General features: G+C 35.3%; 1 protein-coding gene across 14 annotated transcripts in view; it reads right to left on the reverse strand.

The window, feature by feature from the left end:
- SOX6 (SRY-box transcription factor 6) overlaps positions 1-25,071 on the reverse strand; it is a 375,013-nt gene that overhangs the window by 210,284 nt on the left and 139,658 nt on the right. For all 14 annotated transcript variants that reach the window (XM_032690278.1, XM_032690277.1, XM_032690280.1 and 11 more), the window contains 2 exons: positions 20,893-21,136; positions 5,534-5,744 (listed from right to left, as the gene is read on the reverse strand). In XM_032690278.1, the coding sequence (XP_032546169.1) occupies positions 5,534-5,744; positions 20,893-21,132 (451 nt within the window). In that variant the 5' untranslated portion in view covers positions 21,133-21,136. The remainder of the gene's footprint in view (positions 1-5,533; positions 5,745-20,892; positions 21,137-25,071) is intronic.

Genomic DNA, 25,071 nt, shown 5'->3' on the forward strand with positions numbered 1-25,071 from the left:
AGATATCACAAAACAGTAGTATTAACTCATTTTTAACCGTTGCTTTGGATAATCCTAATAGCAAAACACAGCAACATTTTTAAAGCCTTGAAAGAGAACAAAATATCTGTAGCCATAAAAAAAAAAAATAAAGAACAAGGGTCTATAAATGGTCTATAAATGCTAATGTATTAGGAGAGCCAGAGATCATGACTGTCAGTAGAAATTGTGGGTATACAGCACACCACAAGACAGGTAACTTGAATTAAATCTCTGTAAAAATTCTGAAAAACATTTAAAAAAATTCACTGACCACAAGTGGTCAACAGTTCACTTCTAAGACTGATCCACAAAGAACTCCTGACATGTACTGTCCACAAAGGTTATGCTAAAAACTATACTAAAACCAAGTATATGTTTGTATATGTCTGAACACTTTCTGTTCTCAGCTGTGGCAGGCTTAAAACAAAGAATACAAAACAGAAACTCTCCATTCATTTAATATAATATACACAGATTCCATTAAAAAAGAACTCAAAACAACAATAACAAAAAACCAAACAAAACTTCAATAATAACAACAACAACAACTAAACAACCCTGCATAAAATTACAATCAAAATTACAACCAAAATGTCCACTTATAAAACACAGTTTGGGAAAGTTTAAGTTTCTTCATTCCCAAATAAATTAACAGGAAATACGTACATATTTGTGTGTGCAATAATTGAGTATACTCTCCTTACTGGAATAATCGAACATTTTATAGGGGAAGTGTCTATTTTAAGCCAGTATAACAAAAAATTTTCAATTATTATTAACTGATGAAGCTGGAGGAAAAAGAAAATAAAAAATCAGAAAAACCATCAGTACTGAGTACTGCAGTAAGATTTTTCCCAACTGTATATAAAATTATTAATACATGTGAACCCTTAATTTTTAATTTAGATATCTTTAGACGTATTATATATGACTATGAGTTACATATATCCACCCATAGAGAGAGAGTACAAACAGGTGTACATGACAGAGAATAGATGGAAATTTATGAATATACTACTCCTTATATAGATGTTCATTATTCCAACATGCACACATAAAAATCTTTGATCACTGAACGTTCAACTACGGTCTTCAAGGAGGAAACAAGAATGGGAAGCACTTTATAAAAAGCTTCTGCTAGAATCGTGAACTGAACTTGGTTGAAAAATGATACTGTATACATTGCTCAGAATCAAGGTCAAAAGTGAATTAGGAATCCAGGCCCTGAGTAATGAGGGCTTAGCACTTAGCAGAAATGACATGCCCAGTTTCCAGCTCAGAAGTGCCAGCTGACCTGCCAACCTAGCATTCCAGATCTGAAAGGGGGAAATCTGCTCTCCTAGCTACAGACAAGATGTGTACTACTAATTATTGCTCCTAGAGGCTTATGATGAAGTACAGTAGGATAGTTGTCTGGAAGCCAATTCTCAGACTAGAATTCAGGCAGCCCAGGCTGTAAATCTGTCTCACAAAAGTAATATAAGCAATATTCAACAAGAAAAGTTTTTTAGTGAAGGGGGATAGAAAGGGAAAGAAGCAGTAAGACCATACTATCTAACAAACTTCATTTGAGCTGTATAGAGGTTTAATACTTGATTGTACTGGAGGATACTTCCAAAGGAAAAAAAAACACTAAAACAATCCTTCTGCTCACAGAAAAACCAAGACGAATATACTAAAGTTATCCAAGAGGCCCTAGAGTCTGGTCTTGTTGATTAAATTAGACACCTGTTCATTTCTGACCTCTTCTGTCTTATGAGAACACAAGTCAGCAAAGTCTTTACATACTCAAATTAACTCTAAATATTTGTAGCATTCTTTCCTTTTTCAATTACAACATTCTCATCAATTTTCTCATTTCCAAATCTTTACCAATTAAGACACAGGAACGCCTTAATGTACAAAAAAATGCAAATACTGGACCCCAAAGTCAAAAAAAATGTTGTTTATTCTCTGATGTTGGTAATCTTTGTTCGGACTCCAAATAATGCTAAAAACGTACCCAAGGTATGTACCTTCCTGTATGAGGCGCTCATGTTCCCAGTACCGTACACAAGACATGACACTGGCTGAAGCACTATTATTAAAGAGAGATTAAAACAGCTGTACATTATGCTGAAGCACTCACTCTTCCCTTTACAAACAGACGGTCCTGGATTACAAGCAGCACTTGACCATTTAAATCACTACAACAACCAGATTTAGCCAGCTGGGCCATATTCTCTTAGGCAATGCCTGTTGACCTCCTCAGTCACAGCTGCTCAGATGAAATTCTCATCAGACAACTTGTTTTCAGAAGCCAAAGGACTCTGATTAAATATATCTATTTAGACATGATAAAGTCTCTCAGGATATATTTCTTTTTCAATGTTATGAGGTGCAGTGGAAACCAAAAGTAGTATATACAAGCATAACAGACACCTAATATCTGAATGTATACTACAAAATATTTAAGTATTTAACCCCAGCAAGTCATATTACTCAAATTCAGATCCTGAAGATGGACCAGAAAGTGACTATATAATAATATTAAAAGAGACTTTTTGCTGCACTCACATGGGGGTTAGATCCAACGACTGGAATGCTCGAGTTCTTTACACCACTTCTAACTCTACAATTAATTTGACATATGACTGTACATTATCCCAAATTCCACAGCTACAGCAATGGTCATGGAGGTCATCTCTACAAAAGAGGTTCACATGAACTATTAAATGTTTTTAAAGGAGTCATGCAAGACTTAAAGCCTCACACAATAGTATATAATGGAAACACACATCTTTTCCCCCATTCCATTCATTAAAGCAATATATAACATGCTCTCTATTTGCTAAAAAATCAGCAGGTGTTTTTTCATTCAGGTAAGGAATTTTGTGACAGATCAGAACTTAGTACACTAAGAGCTCCTCAGCTGCATTGGTTGTGTACCATTTTAAGAAAAGAACTGCACAGAAGCATATTTTAAAACGTAGGTGTTAAAGAGTGTCATATGTAGTATACGTGTGATCAGGCTATTAATTAGCTTGTTTAAAAGACACTATCAGATGGCAAAACAATTTCACAATCTCAGATCTTATTTCTCCAGCTGACTCTGCACAGAGTTAAAAGAAGTTCATTCCCTTAAAATTTTTAAAATATTATTTTATTTTAATCAAACAAGTATGGAGAATTTACTTCTTTTTAATTCAGAGAAACCTCTGAATTCTGAAATAGGTATTCAAATCTGCTATAAGAATTTTGGTATTCCTGATCTACACATTGAACTTTCTAAGTGTAACATCCTGAAGAATTTCCAATCTTTCTATTAATGATTTTTCTGTATTAGTTCATATAATATCAGTCAAATATCCATTATTTTCTGCTAAATGTAAGTAACCTTTTTTTCTACAGAAAATGCTGGATAAACTGAGAAGAACTTAACATAGTTAAGTTCTTAACACAACTTCATAGAACAGCTTGGGTTGGAAGGGACCTTGAAGATCATCTAATTTCGACTCCACTGCCATAGGCAGAAACACTTTTGACTAGACCAGAGTTCTCAGAACTCCATGCAACCTGGCCTTGAACACTTCCAGGTATGGGGCATCCACAGCTTCTCTGGACAACCTGTTCCAGTGCCTCACCACCCTCACAGTGAGGAATATCTAATCTAAACATGAAGATACAGTCAAATACCTTTGAACTTACAGGCAGACTTTAGAATAGTTTTCCAGTATAATGTGGTCCATAAAAGGCAAGATTACTTTACAGATCAGAAATTACCTTTATTTCACAACTGATGAGAAAATATAGCACAGAAGGCTCCAACTCAGTGAGAGGGATCTCTCTGCTGCGCACATATCTCTCTTAAAACAACTAATCTGTACTAATGCAGAGGAAATGTTGAAAATTCTAGAGAATTCATACAAAAATAAGCTATCAAATGCTTGAATCCATACAGTAAGATACTGTATTTAAACTTTTTGATGCACATTTTTATTAGCACACCATTCAGTATACTCCTGGAATAGTGGTGTCAATATAATCAACAGCAACTTTTATACTCCCACAGCAAAGTAGGAGCCAAGACCTTTGATTAGCATGGAGTGTTGAACGACTGCTACTGACTGTAAAAAACAATTCTGCTAAAGTAATATTTAAAATAGTTTTCTTAGTCTAACTACCAAATCTAAGAAATTTTTAAAAGAGTGATCTTTACAGTTGAAAACAGACAGATGGTAGCAAGAATCTGGGACATTCTCTCTTTAGAGATGTTTCACCAGCTTCAGAAAGGATACCTATAGAACACATTTATCTATGTACTGGTATTTAACAATTATGCCAAGAAATATGAAAGCCTACTTCCATCCCTACATGATTTTAGCCCATATTTAAGCATATTATTGTATCAGCTTCAATTTTAATTGAAATCTACATTGATACATGGAGTCAAGGGAACCTAACCTAAAGTGCACTGTTTGAAGTGCACTGTGACCATACCATGAAATTGAGAAGTCAAAATAATTCTGAACTCCTTCATATTAAAAAAAAAAAAAAAAAAAAAAAAAAAGAGAATCACGAAGTTCTACTGCCTTGTGGCTCTGCTACATTACAAATAATCTTCCTGGGTTATTTTTAATGCCACAAAGCAACACTGGTAAAATAACTAAGAGAATCCACATGTTTATCTATTTCAGAGCCTCCTACTCTCACAACTTCACTGATTCAAACTCATGTATGAGCACACAGACTAGAAGGTATTACTGCAGAACCAAGCAAGACTTCATTCTACTTGACATGTAGAGAAATTTTCTTGATGGGCCCTGACCATGTGCACAGATACACTGATAAACTCACTCTCCAATTCTACTTGGCTCCTGCCATGGTCAAAATCTTAGCAAAGTCAATGAAAGTATCTAAATGAGGACTGAATACATAAACTATCTCAGCACTCAAAGATTTTTCCTCATTTATCTCTCCATTTTAATACTTGTAACAATATCTGAGCAGACTGCACAATTCTAGCTACGTAGGTCAGAACTATGTAGATTTAGACTTTAAAGTGTTTCCCATTCTCCTAGTTACAGACACTGGGTCATTAGGGTGATGAAAGATGAGAATTTCTAAGGCAAAACAAACCAGCTCATGTTTTATTCATTCTTGTTGTTTAAAATAAACATTTATCTTTTAAAAGAAGAAGAACAAATACCACTGAGGAATACCCCTCACAACTCTACAACCTGTTAAGAATTCATCATAACCTTTCAAGTAAGGGCTGAGTTTTCACCTAATCCAACATTCCTGCTTTGACTCACAACCAAGACATTTTAAAAACTTTTAAAAACTGGCATATTTGTCTAAAATCCCTAAAGGACCTCAAACTACCACTGCCATGGAAACCTGTGAATAACTTTATCCTAGCCTTTGCCAATCATGCAATTTTATGGCTCTTGATACCCAAGACATCCTTTATGCTATAAAAATTACAGGATTTGAGGGTAGGGAAACTGTATCAGTCTTTTCCAACACATACCTTCTTGCTCAGTCCTGGTCATTTCTTCTAGTTTCTTCTGCTTCAGCGTGTCCACCACATCTGCTAAGCTTCCTTTGCGGCGTTCCGGTGTTCCAAAATTAACACTGGTCATTAACTCACTGCGGTCACGACCTCCTTCGTCGGGCTTGTTTGGTGAGGTAGAGGTATTTCGGAAGGAATATAGGGAACATAACTTATTACTCTCTGACTCCTGCAAAAAAACAAAACAGTGTGAAAACGTGGGCTATTCTCTTACGGCAGAAGGATCTCAGACAGGTAAAAGCTGAAAGCATTATTTATTAGTAACCTTCAGTTCCTAAAATGAGCATTATGATTTGAATTTCTTGGTTTCAGTGCATCACAAGGGCTCTTTTGTGCTCAAGCTCAATTATCCCTATGCTTCTATCATACTTCATGCCATCTTCCTTCATCAAAGATTTTCCTTGTCAGGAACAGCCACTTCAACACTTTTTAACAATTAACGTGTTAAGATTTTACAGGTTTTTTTAGTTCCTTACGTAAGGATGATACATGTAGCACTAAGAGAGAAAGTACAGGCAAGGACAAATTATTCCTGGATAAACCCTCAGCTAATGGAAAACAACATAACTTTAAAACTAGAGAAAGAGTTAGGCCAACAAAGATTGAGGAACAAGAATCTACTTCACAGTTAAATAAGGCATGGTATGTGTCTTCCCATGCTCATTCACCCATCTTTAAATTAAACCTTTTTTTTTTAAGAATTAAGGTTAAAATGCTTTTAATATACAAAAGGAAGTGTTACTTTCAGGCCAACATAAACAAGAATGAGCAAGGAAATGAGTTTATGACAGAACAAGTCATGTATGCCAATACATAGGTACTGAGACTACGTGTATCAGAGGTGTTATATAGTCAAAAGCATAAAAGTAAAAAGAATTAATCTCCCTTGTCAATAGATAGTGCATATTTCAGCAACAAGAAGAAGAAAAAACAAAAAAGGCATCAAAAAGCAATGAGTAATGCAATCCTCCTCAGTGTTGTGTTGTTGCCCAACAGTCAAACCTTCCTGAACTTCTCAGATTTCCCATTCTCCCAGCAATAGATCCAACATTCACTACATCTCTGTTTTCACAATTTCAGCTAAAAAGAGAACACGTTCTTCAATTTGCCCTCAAAAACTCAACCACAAAAATTTCTCACACACTTTCCTTTCCAAAATTACTCTTCTATTTTAATTTTTAATAATACCAGGCTAGGATTGCTAAACATTTGGGCTAAAGAACTAATGATTTTTTTTTTCATTTATGGTAAGCCTAGAAATGTCAGTGTGTATATTAGATTCTGTGAAACATTTTCTTTAAAATTAAGGAGTAATAACAGTAGCAATACATTTAAAAATTAAGAGATGAATTAATAGTATTGTCAAAAATCATTCTTCCAATGCACAGTGTTCCCCATAAATATAATATGAGCTGAAAATATACACCTACTGAAGAAACTTGTGTTGGGAAATGCCCTAGGTGAAACAGGGTCTGAAGAATGGCTAGAAAGCATTAACCATCAGCAATGACATCAGATATAAATTTTTACTTCAGTCTGGAACAGATCAAGTAGTTGTGCAATGTAACAGAAGGAGCAACACCAACAAGGAGCAAGCACAGTAACTCAGGGCTGCAGACTGCGTAGAAGGTGGTGGCGACACATTGTCATCAAGCACAGCAGTAGGTGATCAGCACAACACTTACAGTCGTTGGAGAAGGTGGCAGCATTTGCCAGTGATGTTGCAAAAGTATTTATTAACTAAAACAGGGAACTAGAAGACTCTATTACACCCCAGTAGTAGCAGCACCCTGTCAACACAATAGTAGTGACAGAGATTTTGTAAGCACAAACAGAGAGGTGACATGGAACAGAAACTTTACCTTTGCTTTTTTATCTAGCAAACATTAGAGAATTTTTCGTTCCACCCATTTGCATTCATTAAAGAATCAAATATCACAAAGGACAACAATATCTTAGACCAGGTACAGAGATAAATTTCTTTACAGAATCACAGAATATTCTGAGTTGGAAGGGACCTGCAAGGATCATAGAGTCTCCAACTCCTGGCCTTGCACAGGACCATCACCAAGAGTCACACCATATTCCCGAGAGTATCATCCAAATGCTTCTTGAACTCTATCAGGCTTGGTGCTGTGACCACTTCCCTGAGGAGCCTGTTCCAGTGCCCAAACACCCTCCGGATGAAGAACCTCTTTCTAATATCCAATCTAAACCTCCCCTGACACAACTTCAGGACATTGTCTCAGGTTCTATCACTGGTCACCACAGAGAAGAGATCAGTGCCTACCCCTTCTCTTCCCCTCAGGAAAAACTGCAATGAGGTCTCTGCTCAGTCTCCTCTTTGCCAGGCTGAACAGACCAAGTGTCCTCAGTTGCTCCTCACACAGCTTCCCCTCAGTGCCCTTCACCATCCTTAAGGCCCTCCTTTGGACACTCTCTAACAGTTTAATCCCTTTCTTATATTGTGGTGACCAAAACTGTGCACAATATTCAAGATGAGTTCATCTTTAAAATGGAAAGCTTTCATATATTTAATTGTTTCTGAAAACTACTTTGCATTTTTCTTAAAACTTGGTCTTATCACAGAGGTGAAAAAAAAGCATCTTCTAATATTTTTCAAACTTAGATCTGGAATTTCTGTAACTTTCCTCAATGAAGAATTAATACTTTTTAGCATGGCATTTTCACCTTTGGAGACGACAGTATAAGAGTAATTAGTAATTTTAAAAGAATCTGTTCTCGAGAGAGAACATCCTTTTACAGCACATGAAGCACATACATCAGGTTCAATGCAAGGGTTTTCATGCTCTCAGCAAGAAACACTAAATCTATTGTTTAGCCCGGAAACAAGAAGATAAGACTAATCTGTGGAGAAAGTGGAAATAACAATGTTCTTCCTCCTAATAACCAATCCTGTCTCTCATCTGGATGCTGGATATGTGGTCCAGCACAATGTTCTTTTACTGCTAATGAAAGACTCTCCAAGTCCCGCCTCCATTAGGCAGCAAATTCATCCTTCTTTTTCTTGCCCAAGAGACTGCAATATCCATAATGAAGATGAGACAAGTTTAAACTCCATGCAAATGATAGAGATTTATGGAATGGAGGCAGAATGACAGCCTTTGCAAGAATGAGGATTTGTCCAGTTAATAGATTCTTTTATACTGTCAGTGTGGTGGGTATTTAAAATGTAGAACAAAAATAAAGAATAAAATGCATTCCTAATATTTCTGGTTCTGTTTAGCCCTACAGCTGTAGTATTGGGGTCACCGAATGGCTAATATATTTGCAGTGCATTATCTGAACTGGCAATGTAAGAAACCCAGTAAGGACGACTTTCTGAGCCCCATCTTTTTCTAAAATGAGAAATTATTAAAAAGCACGATTGAGGATCCAGCAGAACTGCACAAACTGAAAGGAATTCAAGGGGCTAAATAGGCAAATGGGAAAACTGTAGACTAGTCCAATGTAAATATCTTATATAATAATAGCAGAACTCAGCTAGAAAAATCTACATCAGATGCATGTACAATTGTCTACGAGAAACAAAACAAATTCTTATGTCTTCTTTGATTCTGGATTAGTCTGTGAATAACTTACAAATAAAATGAAGCTAAAATGAAATATTTAAAAGGCTTCAAAAGGAATTTTATTGCAACACATTCAGAATAGATATTTTTTACTGCTATGTATCTATTGTTGGCAACTTTCTTTTCATTACAATCATATAAACAGATTATATTGACCTCACATTCATGGCAAACTAGACAGATCAAAACAACACAAGGGGGCAAGAGAAGTACTCCTTATTTTTTTCCTTAGAAAGTTGACCCAACTGTATCTGCGCTTGCTACTTGCTCTTGCAGCATTCTGCTTGTTGAAAATCAAATAAATGTTGCAGCAAATTTACAAATTATTTTAATTTTCATGGTGCACCTTACAAACTTTTGCAGACCAATTGTTGTGGCATGTCACGCTTATGTCCCAGCACCTCACCCCCTTGCATGACCAAAACTGCAACTACCACATACACCAGATGCAGGTCTGGCTATCAAAAAAGTATTTGCACTGACATTCACAAGCAGCACGGAGAGACCCTCTTAATACATCCTCATGGCCCAGGTATCCTCTGAAAATAGACTGCTTGGATCACATATGTTGTTTGAGACAAGAGGTATCATCACCTCCACAAGTTTTTTGTTGGACTTCTTGCTCTAGTGTATGAAGTAATCTCACTAGAAAATCTGGAATTCAGATTAAAAATGACCACCAAGTTTCCTATAATAGAACAAGCTGATGAATTCATGGTTGGGAAAGGAGAACCTGGTCCTTTTGCATACGGATGTGGGAGGACTCACTGAAGAAAGATATCCTATCCTTAACAAACTTTATGAAGATACCTTTTACAGAACAAGAAAGTCACAGTTTGTTTGACCCAAAGAGAGAAAAGAAAGGATACTATTAAAGGTCTTTTTGATGTTTTTTCCAAGAGCATGAAAGAAGAGGTAAAGGCAAGGAAAGTGCCTAGCCAAGATCAGCTCAAATTATTCCAGTTTGCAAAATCCAAAACATCAAATTCATCGGCACTGATGAGAATTCCCCATGCATGCCAACTTTTTTCAGCATAACTAGTAAAACTCGATAAGAAGATGAACAAGAGAACATGACTGATACGAATGTCCACTTCACTTATTTGGACACACTCTGGTGCCCAAATTCATCCAGTAGCTATATGATACACTACACAACTGACACATCCCTGAAATCTCAGGTTTAAAGTTCATATATTTCTGTAAAAATGATCTTTTAAGTCTAAACTTGAAGTAATGTCTTCAACATGACATTCTCTTTGAAAGGTGCACAATTCAAGGTGTGCTATTCTTATTGATGTCTGTGATTTCCATGTAAGGAGGGAGAAAAAAAATGGAAAATATCTTATAATCAGGTGAATAACAAACTTTTAGTCTATGGACAAAAGAGTTAACACAGAGCATGCCTCCTCATCAAAGACTGGTGAAATTTGGTCACAATAAAACCAACACATTTTTAATTTTGACGATATTAGGATTAATTAAATTTTTAGTCAAGAAATAGAACAACCATCAACATGTTAATAAAGTGTCAGCATCAAAATATTATGTCCATCTGAAGCATCTTTTACTTCCCGAAAGAGTGGACTGCTATGTTTGTAATTTGCTCCTAATGGTGTTAGCTAAACATATTGCTTACTACAAATAACAGAGCAACGTGGGTTTCTTCTCAGTTTGATCCATGTGAAGATTGCTCAGAATCCCTACACACCTTTGCTGGATTTACAAAACTATCCTCCCACTTACACACTAGTACTGGATAAGTGTAGAACAACTATCTGTGCCTGTACCAGAATGCACAAGGGTATGGCACGGGGATTTTTGCTCACCACAATGGAGGCGTTTCCAGACTAGCCCTCTAACAGTTGGCAAACAACAAAATTTGAAGGCAGCTTATTACACAGAAACAGGCACAAATCTGACTGCTTAGAGAAAAATATGATGATTTTGCATCTTAAGCTTTCTTGTTTGCCTTACCGTGTCAGATATAAAAATGCTTTAATTTGAAGAGGTATTTATTTGCAGAGACAACTAAATAAGAAAATCTTACTCCTCAGCAACTGAAGAGAGAAACTCTTGAGCACTATTTCAGCTGGTTACTATTCAGCAGGGACAAAACTGAATCTATTTTTGAAATGCTGGTTTTTCCTATCAAGGTAAATAAATGGCATTTTTCCTGTGTACATTTTCTTGCCAGTCTATTAGCACAGACCAAATTTTATTACTGATCATTCCACTCACTGTGGTTAGTGTTTTGACAAAATGTTCTTATTATAACAGTTTAAATACCTATATATAGACACTAAAATTTAAGGATTAAGTTTCAAAGTGAACAAAATTGAGCAAAATAAATAAATGCACAAAAGACAGAAAACCAGAAATTAGCAAGGCACTGACACTAAAATACTATGCATGACTCACTCAGGGATAGATAGCCCATGCATAAAATCAAACTTTTACTTGCCCCTAAAACCTTTACCTACCTTCCTACTCATATGTTAATGGGAAAACAACATTAAGATTTACAGCACAATATGGTAAAAGCTTTCCTAAGTCTATCCTTGGCCTTTTTCATGTTAGAGGACAGTATACTTTAACCAATCCCAAATTTTCTTTGATTATAGGTGGTCCAACAACAGTGTCCAAAGTCTTATCTTTCCAGGCTGCCTGGTGTAAACAACGAGTGGCCTGTTGACTGCTCCTTTTAGAGTTGCTGTGAATGACTCAAGAATAGCTTTGCTAACAGCAGGAACAATTCTGAATAATTACAAGCATCAGCCTGGTATAAATAAAGACAGGACTCTCTGTGACTACAAACATGGTATTTTCTTCACACGCCACAATTATTCTTTTAAAACTGCTACATTAAATAAGATTATAAATTGTTCAGTAAGCCTCTTACTCTGAGAAAATGATATTTTAGCATGTACATTCGCTAAATTTCACAAGTTACATTGGTTAAATTCTTCAAAAAGAGAACTAATAGTTTCTGTACAAAGAAAGGAAATTCCTTATATTTTCTCAGATGTTTCTGCTGAAAAGGGATTGAAAAAATAATCTTAATTTTCTTGTTAGTGTAAAAAAGATATTTTCTTAGATATTTAGATTCTAACAGTTTAAGCAGTGCATTTCCCATCACTGATTCTCTTGGTTTTAACAGAATAAATGAGGGAGTAGTACTGGATGTAAATAAAGGTACTGATAGTTTATGCAGCATTTTTCATATTGGTAAGCTAGTATTTATAGCAATACCTGCAAGCTGAATCATGAGCCAACTTGTGTCACCTTTTATGAAGTCTTTTCACTTCCAAAATAGAGTGAGCAGGCACAAAATTACAGTTCTGTTGGCAAAAGACTGCAGGTTAAAAGCAAGATTTGATATTCTTGCTGCTTCCTCCACATGGCCCAAGTAGAAAATATGGGGGTCTGTATTTGGAGGCTGAGAAGCAGCATCTCAGTTTGGGGACACCAGAATCATGCGTGGAGATCTGGTGTGGGACAAATCTCTCTTTGGTATCCTCATAAAGGTTAAGGACAGACCAACATTCTGGTGAGCTGGATTCTCTGGTCAGGAGTCCTAAATGGGGGGAGTGCACGAGGCTGCAGATTTAAATGGCAGCATTTATGTGCCATGTAGGGAGGAGAGATCCTGTTTCAAAGAGAGAAGCTCTCTGAAGGTGAGAAAAAGAGGAAACCTCAGAAAATGAAGCTGCAGGCTGTATAAAATCAGGGTCACAGTGTTAGTTAGCAATTTAAGAATAACTGTGATCAACTTTGATTGAAAGTTGATGACTGCAATCCCACTTAATAGCCAGAGAGAAAACTGTTTCTGTAGGAGTTCAACTGAAATCACAGGATGAATGGCCAAGAAGAAGTAGAAAGCAAATATTACTAACATAAAATGTGTTAGCTGAATTGCTTATTTCCATGTGGATGAGGCTTTTCTGTTATAAAGGGATATTTATCTGTCTCTGCATTGAATGGGACACATGTAAACACCCCAGGAAAGTTGGATATCCAGAGTGGTTTTGATTCCAAGTACTAGAGGCATGCTGGCACTTGGAACTAGTCTGGAGTTAACATATAATGAAAGCAAATGTTTACAAAATCATTTCCAATCACTACATTAAATATGGTTTCCCATTTTGAGGAATTTAATTAAACAGAATTAAAAGAAATTACAAATCAAAGTGATCATTTCCAATTCTCATCCGATTAAGAAAAAAAACACAAAAGTTTTATTAAGAAAGATTTATTTAAATCCAAGGCTTGAGAATGACTGCTATGAGCTATTGAGAGAACATCATTTGCTAAGTCTCAGCAAATTATGCTAGTGGGAGGGCAAATGGTAAGTAATGGAATAAAGCCTCAAGTCTTTAACTCAGCATTTACTCTGATAAAACTTATACTGATTTCACTGCCAAAGTACAGGCTGAATACAATCTTTAAAAGGCTTGTATTTCATCTTTTAGATGCATCAAAAAACCTCAAGAAACAATACAACAGTAAGCACTAGCTCTAAGTCAAGAAATAATATACTAAATTGAGAATTAAAAAAAAAATTTAAAAAAGGAAAATTAGTTTAGATAAAAGGTTTAAAAATAAGATATCGTAATAATCAGGCATATGTGATACGAGTATGGTCTTATGAATAGGTCACTGCAAAACTAAATATCTGTTTGGAAGGAAAAGGGAGGGACTTTTTGCTTCATGTAAAGTATGACCACTTAATTGCAACAATCCCTTCATACTCAGTTGTTGGAGCAAACCAGATCAATCCAGGTAAACCAGCACTGGGTACAGAGATTTCAGAAGGTTACAATTTTTCAGCTATGTGATTTAAACCCTACTTTACAAATAAGCAACACTTTGGAAAGCTTTGACAGGCATTTTGCTCCGTTCCACAATAGAAAAATCACCTCAAAATTCTTAAATACAATGACAAATCATTTCTATATGGCAATCAACTCACCCACAAATGATATGCATAAACTCATGTGTGTTTTTGTAAGAGTTAGATGCTAAGGATTTCCTTAATTATCCAAATACCATATGTCCTAACTCCCAGTGTTTAGGTTTGGTAATAAATCACAATATTGAGACTTTATGCCCTGCACTTTGGTTAAATGCTCTTATTAAGGAACAAGTAATGGACAGCCATTTACAAAATGAGTATTTAGACTTACATTTTCAACTAAACTGAAACTGAAGAAGCATTGTGATCAGTCCCAGCTGATTAGCACTGTTTACCTTTTGGGTAAATAAAGACACATATTTTGTGATGCATGCTTGTCAGAAGTTGCCAAATAAAACAAGGATTGTGTGGCTTGGATATTCCAGACCACTTTGTATATATCCAACTTCCCTCTATTAGGTCATCTTAATTGTCCAGCTTATAACTAGTTCTATCGTAAATATAGAAATGAAATTTGTCTTTATATTTTAGCAATATTGAATGCACATGAAAATCCTTCTCTGTATATAGTTACATGGTGTATATTACATGCTTTATGTTTCCCTTTTAGCATTTGCAGAGGAATGCATGCAGGAAACCAGCCTGCTGCATAGAGTACTTGTATTTCTTTAAGGTAAACACTGATGAAACATTTGGAAGATTGAAATAAAAACAAGACATTTATGGGACATAAAGGTATCACATAAAATTGCTGTGAATTACAATAACATTGGCTGAATCCCAGAACAGATAATCCTTATAAACATGCAGGAATGTTGTAAACTGTGTATGAATGTCAGTGATACAGTGCATTAGAAGATTCATATTACACTTGGTGCTGTGTAAGTCTCAGTCCCTGGATTTTTCATGGCCTCAAAGATTAAAATAAATATATGTAGTATCTTTCCTTCCTCCATGAAGATATTTTATGTACACAGTTTTATTATGCTGAACAAAGATATCAAAGTCTGTTTTTTCTTGAGCTGTCAAAGTACAAAAGAAATGCAAAAAGTCCTTGCACAGATGTAGTAAAGTGCTGGATTTTATCTTTTGGCAGGTGCTCAATATGCAGCCCACATAATCACATGTTAATGACTGGAGTGTGTTAATCAGCATGCATACCTGATTCCTTCTTGCCCAAGGAAAAAAAAAATTAACAATTTAGAATGTGTTAATGCTTATACTTTTGAAAAAATTCATGTCAATATACAGAAGCGAATTAAAAAGTTTTCAGAAATTGCTTCATAAAAAATAGGAAATGTTAAAATAGGAGAAATTACTAAAAGTTTGGATGGACAAAAACAGCAAATCTTTTGTGAAGAACTCAGGTGATGATTAATTCTATTTAAAACACTGTTCACCCTAGAATATAGGGAAAGGTTTAAAATAGACTGTGCATTTGGAAAAAAAATATTATACAATGTCAAAATGAAAATAAAACAAATATAAGAAGCATGCCAACAGGAACAATTATTTGATTCTTCCTCAAATAAATTCAATTTTGTATTTCACCACTTCCATTAAGCACATTATTCTGCACAATTCTAGGGAATTGTTTTATTATTTTTAATGTGAAATGTAAACATCTTTTTATGCTAAAGCTAGTAAAACTAAGTCCTCGATATTTCAAACGTTTAGACATGTGCTTAACATTAAAGTTGCCAGTAGTCCTAATAAAGTCAAGTTAAGCACATACCTGAATGCTTTCTGAATCAAAACAACATGCTCAAAAAAAAAAATTCTATCTTTTCTGCAACATGTTTCTCACTGAAGTTTATTTTATGGAAAAATATCATACCATCTGCTTTTTCACACTCTTTAATTTCAGTCAAAACTTTATATCTGTGCAATTATATATGAAGGTATTTATCTCTTTAGTTAGATAAAAATTCTGATGCACTACCTGGCATGCAGAAATAATATCACAAGCACAGTAGAATTGCTTTCGATGATCACAAAACTCAGATTTGTACATGTAAATAACAGCTGCATGAGCAATTTAGCAGATACAAAATTGCCAGAGTTTAGGGCATTTATATTTGATGCATTTTATATGTTCATATTCAGCCCGTAAAGGAAGTAAAAATAAAATTTCAAAACATGTAATTGTATCTATAACTTTTCAGAATTTGAAGCCATGAATTTATATAACAACAAATTCACAGTGTTTAGCATGTGTAAACATTTTCCAATGATCTTCCCTAAACACCTGAGTTTATTTTCCTTAAAGGGAAGAATCTTCAACATGAGAAGTTAATAACAAGGAGCAGGGGGGAGCAACAGGATTGTGCCTGCTTTAGGTAGAGACAGCAAGCACCGAAACATTAAGACCTTCAGGATACCACCTATTTCTGTGTTCCTGATGCCAGTAACTTTGCTAAAGCTATATGAAGTTAAATTTGATACTTGGTGATTTAAAATTATTTAAATTTTCAAAGGAACAAATACATGTGGTATTAAGAGATCTTCAATTTTTCTGCTGCATCTATAAATCTGCTCGCAGTACTGCTGAGACGTACATGCAGCCACAGTGGAAAGGTAGCAAGTCTTTCACTCTTTTGGCAAGAAGTCAACATAAGACAGAGACTTGACATAATTATGAAATATATGTTGATGCTGCCATCTGAGATAAAATCCAATGAGATACAATTAACTCCTAAATCCAAGGGGTCTCTGAATGATGTTACAAAACATATAGGGAAACATAGCACAGGTTTGGAGGTAGCTAACTGTATTTGTATATGTATATGTGCTTGGTTTCCATCAGTCATAGGGAAATAACACCCATCCTTTAGACTTGAATTGCTGCAGTTGTTCCCTGTAACAGTCTCTCACTTCTAAATAACGATAGAGCAAAAAGATGTGGATGCCCTCATTCAGTGTATGCACACCCTGTCTAACTAACATATTACTGGGATACAACAATTCAGTTACTATTAAATCTAGCAAAATTAAGTATTTTTGGGTTGCCCCACTCATCCTCTCTCAGTCTTTTGCCCTAAGAGAGACAAGTTTTGGATGTAATCTAAAAATTTGACTGTATCTCTTGCCTGATACTCACTACCCATGGGTGAAAGCATAACACTTTCACTGTTATCTTAGTACAACTTTAACCTTTTCCCTACAGTTTACTGCAGCAAATAGATATGGCTTTAGCCTAAAATAGATTTTATTTTCTAGTAGGGCTACAATCAGCAAAAATACCCCATACATCCAGGTACTTTTATATTAAGTTACAGTCAGAAACACACATATAATCTTTTCAGCTCAGCAATATGAATTTACAGAAATCTTTGGGTTGTTTTATCTTCTCCCCACTGGAACATCAAATTGGCTGGTGATATGATACTTGGAGTATAAGTCATTACAGGTCTGACGTTACAGTTGTTACACATTGCTGAATCTGTCAAATGAAGAGGGAGCACAAAGGGAATTTCCAAATGCAGCTGCTATTTCCCATTTGTTAAATCCTTTTATTACACCATATAAGTACACAGCTGGGAAATACTATAGAGTGGGAGTTAAAACAAAATATTTTGGCTTCCAGACATTCAGAATACACAAAGGACTCAGTGGAAAGCAATGCCTGCTATCAAAAGGGAGTGAAAGTTTGAAAACATTTCTAGCCAGTGTGTTTTTTTTATGATAATGTACAATGTAGTTTAAAGGTATCTTACATTACTTGAAGTGTTGCATGCCATAAATGTTGGGTAAAATTGTAATTTTTTTCCAGTCAAATTGCCCTTCTACTGTATCTTTTTTAAACTTAAGATCTGTATGGCCCTCATAACAAGTTATGATGCATACTGTGTGAACTCCTTAGTAGCTTTAGGGGCACAACGATGCAGGATTTTGCCCTTAATTAGATACCAGATAAAAGAGAAATTTTTTCCTCCCCATATGTCAACACGGCATTCTTTGAATTTACTGTCTTTTAACCAGACAACACACATTATTGATGCATTTTAATGAAAGCACTACTGTCTTTACTTTCAGTGTAAATGGTACGAACAGGTGTTTCTTCAAATCTGCTTTTAAAGGATCTCTCTGGGAAAGAGTCAGAAAGTGCTTACCTTCTGGGAATTTGGTTTTATTAAGTAGAAAAGTTGTCACTACCACAACCCCTAATCTCAGAATTGCCCAATCCACCTTCTGGAATTTGTCTTTCTGGAAAGAAACTTCTTTCCTCCCATTAAGGAGTATGAAAATGTTTTCATCAGGATAATTGCAGGCACCTCTGAATTCTTTCTTAGCAATATCATGCCTGCTTGGAGACTGAGATACTTCAGAAGAGCTTTTTGCAACTGATTGAGGCTTAAAGGTTTGCTCATGAAGGATATATTTAAGGGAGAAAAAAAATCATTCACACCCCCCCCCCCCCCCCCCCCAAAAAAAAAAATATCAAACAAGGTACCCTAAATGATAGTACCTTAAGGAGAAAAACATTTTTTCACCACTTCACTGTGGTGATCTAAGTAGTCATCTAACTCACCTAGCTGTAAATCCACTGGGGTCTTGCTCTGTACGTTTCAGATCTCTTTTAAGTGCAACGAAACAACATGCCCTAGAACTTCAGTCTGCACTGGTAGCCAAGCCTTGCAAATTATATCCAGCTTTGAGCTGGGCAAAAGAAAGAATCTATTTGGTTTAGCTGAAAGTTACCTAAATAAGGTTGACATATATCCACCACCAGATTTAAGCCAAGGGACTTCTGGAAACTCCTAATGATTTTCAGGACATTCATCTACATATTTACTGGAAAAAGGAGAAAGGAAAACCAGAGTGCTAAGTCCCTCAAGCAAAGTTTATGCACCTGTTCTGAAACACGATAAGCTGAGTACTGATTCGTGCCTGGCCAGAGGAACAGCGAGTGTTGACATGATAGTTCAGCATTAGGAAAGAAAACAGAGACTGCACTCTGTCACTGTGAGTGCAAACCCCCCTCAGAGCAATACACACAAGTACAACTGATCATTCTACAAAAGAGCCTACCATTTTGACTTACTCTGGGTCAAAGGAGCAGACGGAATCAAAAAAAAAAAAATGCATTGAGTGTCTCCTGGAGGTCAGGAGTTTCTCTCTCTAGGACACAGAGTAATTTTGTCAATGCTGTTGGTGTCCTAATACTAAAATTCTAAGAGTGTATCTGCCTCTCTGAATGAATAGAGAAGTAGCCGATGAATTCACAGATTTACTTTTTCTATCAACAAACTGGACCCATCCTTTCTGCATCCAGCTTGTTCTCCTGATAACACAGAAGTTAAAATTATTTCAATATGCTTATTGCATAACTTGGGCAAAAGAGTGACTCTGCCCAAAATGAGGTTAAATCTCAGAATTCTGAATAGAAGACATATATACAACTTACAACCTACCTTGCCAAATTACTAACCTATAATCATTTTTCTTTAAAGTTATTTTTGCAGTTGAAATTTTGCTTTCTTTGTGACAATCATCCAAATATTCAGGAATATTTTAGGCCTGACAGAAAATTCTGCACTGTATTAAATTGTACAGTATGGATCAGGTAGCATTTTTCTGCTTTGGTTTGATCTTTTGAATCAATCCAATTATAGGGAAAAAAAATTCAACACTATATTAACAAAATAGATCTTATTGTAGTGTTAATACTTAACTAACTCCAGGCATCATAATATGCACAAAGGTCTATGGTATCTATATTGATTAATGCATTAGAATTATTAAATCTAGTCAAATTTGAAATAAGTTGATTATTGTTAATGATGTTAAAAAAAATCTACAATTATGTGTAACCTTATTGAAAACTGTTGATTTGTACAAAAAAAAAGGGAAAAAAATGTTTGCTGAATAGAATCTGCTCATAGATATTTTATAAAAATACAGAAGAAATTTTATGAAAAGGCAGATTATTTTCTTTAAGTTAACTGTTTGAATTTGAAGTCTGTGAAAGTCACTTTAGGGAGAGTCTGGAATTATGATGTTCTAAATTTACAGAACACCTGGCTGCTCCACGTACCTTAATTCTGTATCTGAGGAACGCATGCAAGGAAAATAAATTGGCTGAGATGCTATGCCCTTTCAGCCTTCATTCAGCCTGCCCATTTATTGCAGAGTTTTGGGGATGCAGAGACAAGTTACCACCACAAAATAATTTTATCTAGGCTACTGAAGAGAATACAGATAACAATTCTGATCATTCCTAATGTCACCTGTATACAAACTGGTGATCTAGAGCAGAAGAGCATGACAAAACTGCTCATAAACGCCTTTCCCCTCCACAAAAAGTTGTAATCTCCTATAAATACAGCAAGATGTTTCTGTCACCTAAAATGCCATGCTTTGTTGTGGTGTAAAGCTATAATATTCTAGATTTTGTGGTTCTATTTCTGAGAGACAAGTAAAAAAATACATTAAAGTTTCTTCTTTCAGCACAACACTTTCCAGATGACAAACAGTTGTGAGCTACGTCCTGCTGTCAGAAATTAATGCTTGAATATATGAGCTAGAAAGGTTATGACATAAATCAAGGTATGAATGAAAACATGATAAATAGATGCATTTCCTTTCAGAAGGTGAACTCATCAAATGACCTCATTCATAAAGACATGTATACTTAAGTAGATTATACAATTGTAATTTACAATTACACCATATGATGTTGATCTACTGCTGACACTGACACTATAACATTTAAAAAGCTTTACCCGTGAACACGCCTTGTAAAATGGGAGCGAACAGTCTTTTATGATACTAATTTGGAAAGCCACAGCAAGAAGTGTGGAACTCACCATTCTGTGTTGGGCTGAGATTACTCCATCCCACTCAGGATCTTGTTGGATGGTCGTGACCAGAGTTGGTAGCTCCTCAGAGTGAGGTTTGTTGTGCATTACATTGTGTAGAGGCAGATGAGAGGCCGCATGCTGATCACTGTTGCCCTCTTCCTTGTCTCGTGATGCTAAATCCTGGGTCATTGTTTCCTCTCCATCAGCTGCACATGCAAATGGAGAGGTAGCCTGCTTGGAAGACATTCTTCTACGAGACAAGAAAAGCAGACAAAAACAAAAAAATTGGTGCTAAGTGAAAAAAAAAAAAAAAAAAAAATCGAGCTCAAAACAGTCCTCTAAATACATCACATCTGCCTACAAAAGTCAAAAATTATTCACATGTAGGTAACAGAAATACTTTAAAAAGTACAGGTTTGGGGGACCTGGATCCAAAACACTGAGAAAAAGTATTCATTGATGCCAAGACAAGGTCAGGATTAAGTTGTATGACATCATTCTGTCCGTTTAGTCTTGTCAAACAATATCATTTTCTCCAGCCATAAGAAAATAGTGATTTTATTGCTATTTTCATGTTGATTTTGCATAAGAGTTCAATTATTTAAACTCTTACTCCCATGAGCAATCTGAAGGTTATAAGCAAATGTTTAAAAGAGAGCCCATCATGCTTACCCAATCTCATTCCTTGCAAGAAGATGTTTTCTACACAGATAAGAATTTTTAAATCCATTTCAAATTCTGCTAAATAAGTCCTTTTGCTATTTGTTTAAAGCTGTACTGCTTTCAAACTGTTTCAATTTTACCTGGTTTTACATTTCAGTAAATGTTTTCAGGAACTCATGTAAAAAGTGTTCTAAACCTGAAAGGTTTGTTGGATGGATGGATGAATGGATAATATCTGAATAATCTTTTACAATTCAGACTAAAAATCTAAAATAATTATGTTTCACTTCATATTAGGTATCGAGTACAAGATGTAGCTCAACAAAATACCTCAAATTACTTAAAAGTGTAATGAATAAATGCATAGATTTATGTTAAATGTCTTTTCCAAATAATGGCCTCTTACTAACATCTCATATGCAAGCACAGCTTTTGCCACAGTTTCTGCACTTAGATGAAAATATTACTGACTTCAACTCAAAATCTGAAAACACTGTATTCAAAATTTCTGGTACCATCAACTGCAACTGTTAAAATAATCATTAATAAACCTGAAAGAAGAGAGACAAAATATATTAGCTATTTTCCCAGGGTTTAGTAACTTTAGAATATCCTTGACACTGAAATTGCTGAGAAACTGAGGAATAAGATCTTCATCTTAATTGCTTTTTAACAATAATTGATTTCATACCATTTCTTTAAAAATGCACAAATCAGTTAACATAGGAAACCACACGAGCATTTTTCAAATTAGCAAATCATTAACTTGCTAGTACTGTTTCTACAGACAAATAAATACTGATTAAAGGGTCTGGAAATCTGAGACTAACAGTTAAATTTACAAATCTGTCACATGCTTTCATGAATATTACAGTGAAGGAAATATCAAGTGCAAAGAAAAATAATTAAGTTAATTCCAATTTAAACAGTAGTTTTTATGTAGCAGCCTGTGTTTCACATAGGATTTAACAGCTAATGCTAAATTTCTCACAATTAATGAGGGAGTTCAGATTTAGTATCCTACAGTGAAAAAAAAATTAATATAGGATCAACTAATCTAATTATGTACAGTTCAATATGAAAGTATTACAAGCTTTGAAGTGCTTTGAAACATATTAAAACACTGATACCTATTTAGAATAACTATTCCACAAATGGAGATAATCCTGCCTCTTAAACTCGATACTGGTGGGGAAAAAAAGGTTTGTGTTTTCTGTAGGGAAGCCTAAGTGTAAGTGGGAGTCTAATATTAATGTTGCCAATAAGCAGAACTGAGGAATTCAAACCGCGTATTACATTCTTACTACGCTAAAGAATTTGTGTTGATGCTACAGAGAACATGCCAAGAGTTCAGCAACCAGCATTACTGTATGTACTTCAAAAGGTTCTGCTTCATAATTGCTATGATCTAAGATAAAATAAAAGGTTTGCTTTCCCTTTTTTCATTAAAATAGCCACGTTAATGCAATCACTCACATGAAAATATACGTCATGCTTTATGTAATTTGAAAACCCGACATGAAAACTGAAAGTCACAATAAAGGATTTTCCTTTCTTTCACCTTCTCAACAGATCTTATTCCTGTTTCATACTGAACAAGCTTCTGTGTAAAGCAATAGCTATGGCTGTTTCTTTGCCATAAATTAATCATGACAGAAAACTAGAAATGAAAATGTCTCTTAAGAATAATTTCAACTACAAACTGCACCAATGAATAATAGTGCACAATCCTAATTAAACACAACTCTGCAGCTGCAAAAATAGGCTGAATCTGTCCAAAGCTACGAGTTGGCTTTAAAGGCTGGTTTGTTAGGGACTGTTTTCTTAAGGAAGGCTGGGCCCTCAGTCTTAATCAGCCAATAAATTATTTCCTGCAATTACATTAAATAGAAAATTATCTTCAAATTGGGAATGTTAATTGAAAATCAAAATTCAGACTGAAGTTTAGAAATTACATGCTGAATATAATTAGTCTAGAAAGGCTTCACCTCTATTTCATAAACAGGCTTTTGGTGTTTCCTCAAGTGACCATTCAGTAAAGCTATCTACTGGTAACGCACTGTAGGGGAAGCATTTTTTCTTTGCAATGTACACTAATATACTTTGCTTTTATCCAAGATGTTTTAAACACAATTCGATAAAAATCTCTATTCAAGTTCTGATTACATACAGAAAAGGGACTTCGTTAATGTTAAAAATAAAATTATATCAACAAACTCCCATTCACTAATAATCTCAAGCCATGCCCAGCCATATTTTTCTGTACTAGAGTAAAACAGACCAAGGGTGGGGTTCAAATGCTTCCTAGCTTCACCTACACTTTCTCCCCACTGCTCATTATGGTCAGACACGTTTCATGCTGTACTTCACTCGGTTACCTATAGTCCTGGAGCCTGAAAAGGAAGACAGGCTCAGGCAGGCCTCCTAGGCACTCACTCTCCTCATGACATAATTTTTAGGGGTGTGTTTCCCTCCTATTTTCTCCTAGAGCTTTGTTAAAACAACTAGGTTTAATGGTAAGTTTCAGTTTTTTGGTTGCTAAATTTAAAACATTGGGTTAAAAGGGACAGAGGTGTAGGGCCCTGCTAGATTAAGCCCTCCACTTTCCTTCCCAGCACAATCATTAACTGAATGAATATACCTCATTCTTACATGTATTCTGAGGGTGCCTGGTTATGCACCAAACATTGATTATGCCTAGGTTTGCAATCAGTAAAGCAGAGCAAATTTAAACTCTTGCAGCTGGGTGTTATCCAGTCAACTCCTTCATGCAGGTTTTACTCGTTCCCTATGTACTTTTGCCTAAATGGGAGAATTCTGTACACATAACTCCATCAGGTCAAAAGGCAGAGTTTAGACAATAACTCCAAGGTCTCATCCAATTCAAAGGGAGAAGAATCTGGCTCATTTGAGTAGTTTATGTTTATGATAAAATTAAACCATAGAACAGCGTGTTGTGTTAAAATATTTTAATGTTAAAATATGAGCATGAATAGCAGTCAAATTTTAAGCCATAACAACTTCCCAATTTTATGTTTAAAACATTCAAAACGCATTTGCTAAAAATCCCTGCTGAGAGGGGAAAAAAAAAAATCTATATTCATAATAAATAAGGTTTGTAAAAGGTATCAGAAATTTACTAATTTCCATTATAATTTATTTTACTTTATTTCTCCTATTATCAATTAAACTCACTTGGATGATTTAAAAAAAAGTTTCTGATAAAAAATATCTCCCTAGTTATAACCCCTGCAAACAGGGGTTTATAATGGAAGTGCTGACACAACCCTAACTACAGCAGCGCAAATGGTGCCGCTATAATACACAAAATCAAGTTCTATTATTCTAAACTATCCTCGCTCGGGGGGTTTTCTTTACTGTGCTCCCAGACAAACTGCTGAAGCATGAAAAATTTAAATGCAATCAAGTGGGTCCAATTCTACTTTACTAGAACAAGTGTCTACAGTGGTACAATCTTAAAAGAAGATGCAACAGATTTGTTTGGTGCTTTTCTTTCTTTTT

This window comes from Chiroxiphia lanceolata, chromosome 6, assembly GCF_009829145.1.
Source record: "Chiroxiphia lanceolata isolate bChiLan1 chromosome 6, bChiLan1.pri, whole genome shotgun sequence".
Classification (NCBI taxonomy): domain Eukaryota; kingdom Metazoa; phylum Chordata; class Aves; order Passeriformes; family Pipridae; genus Chiroxiphia; species Chiroxiphia lanceolata.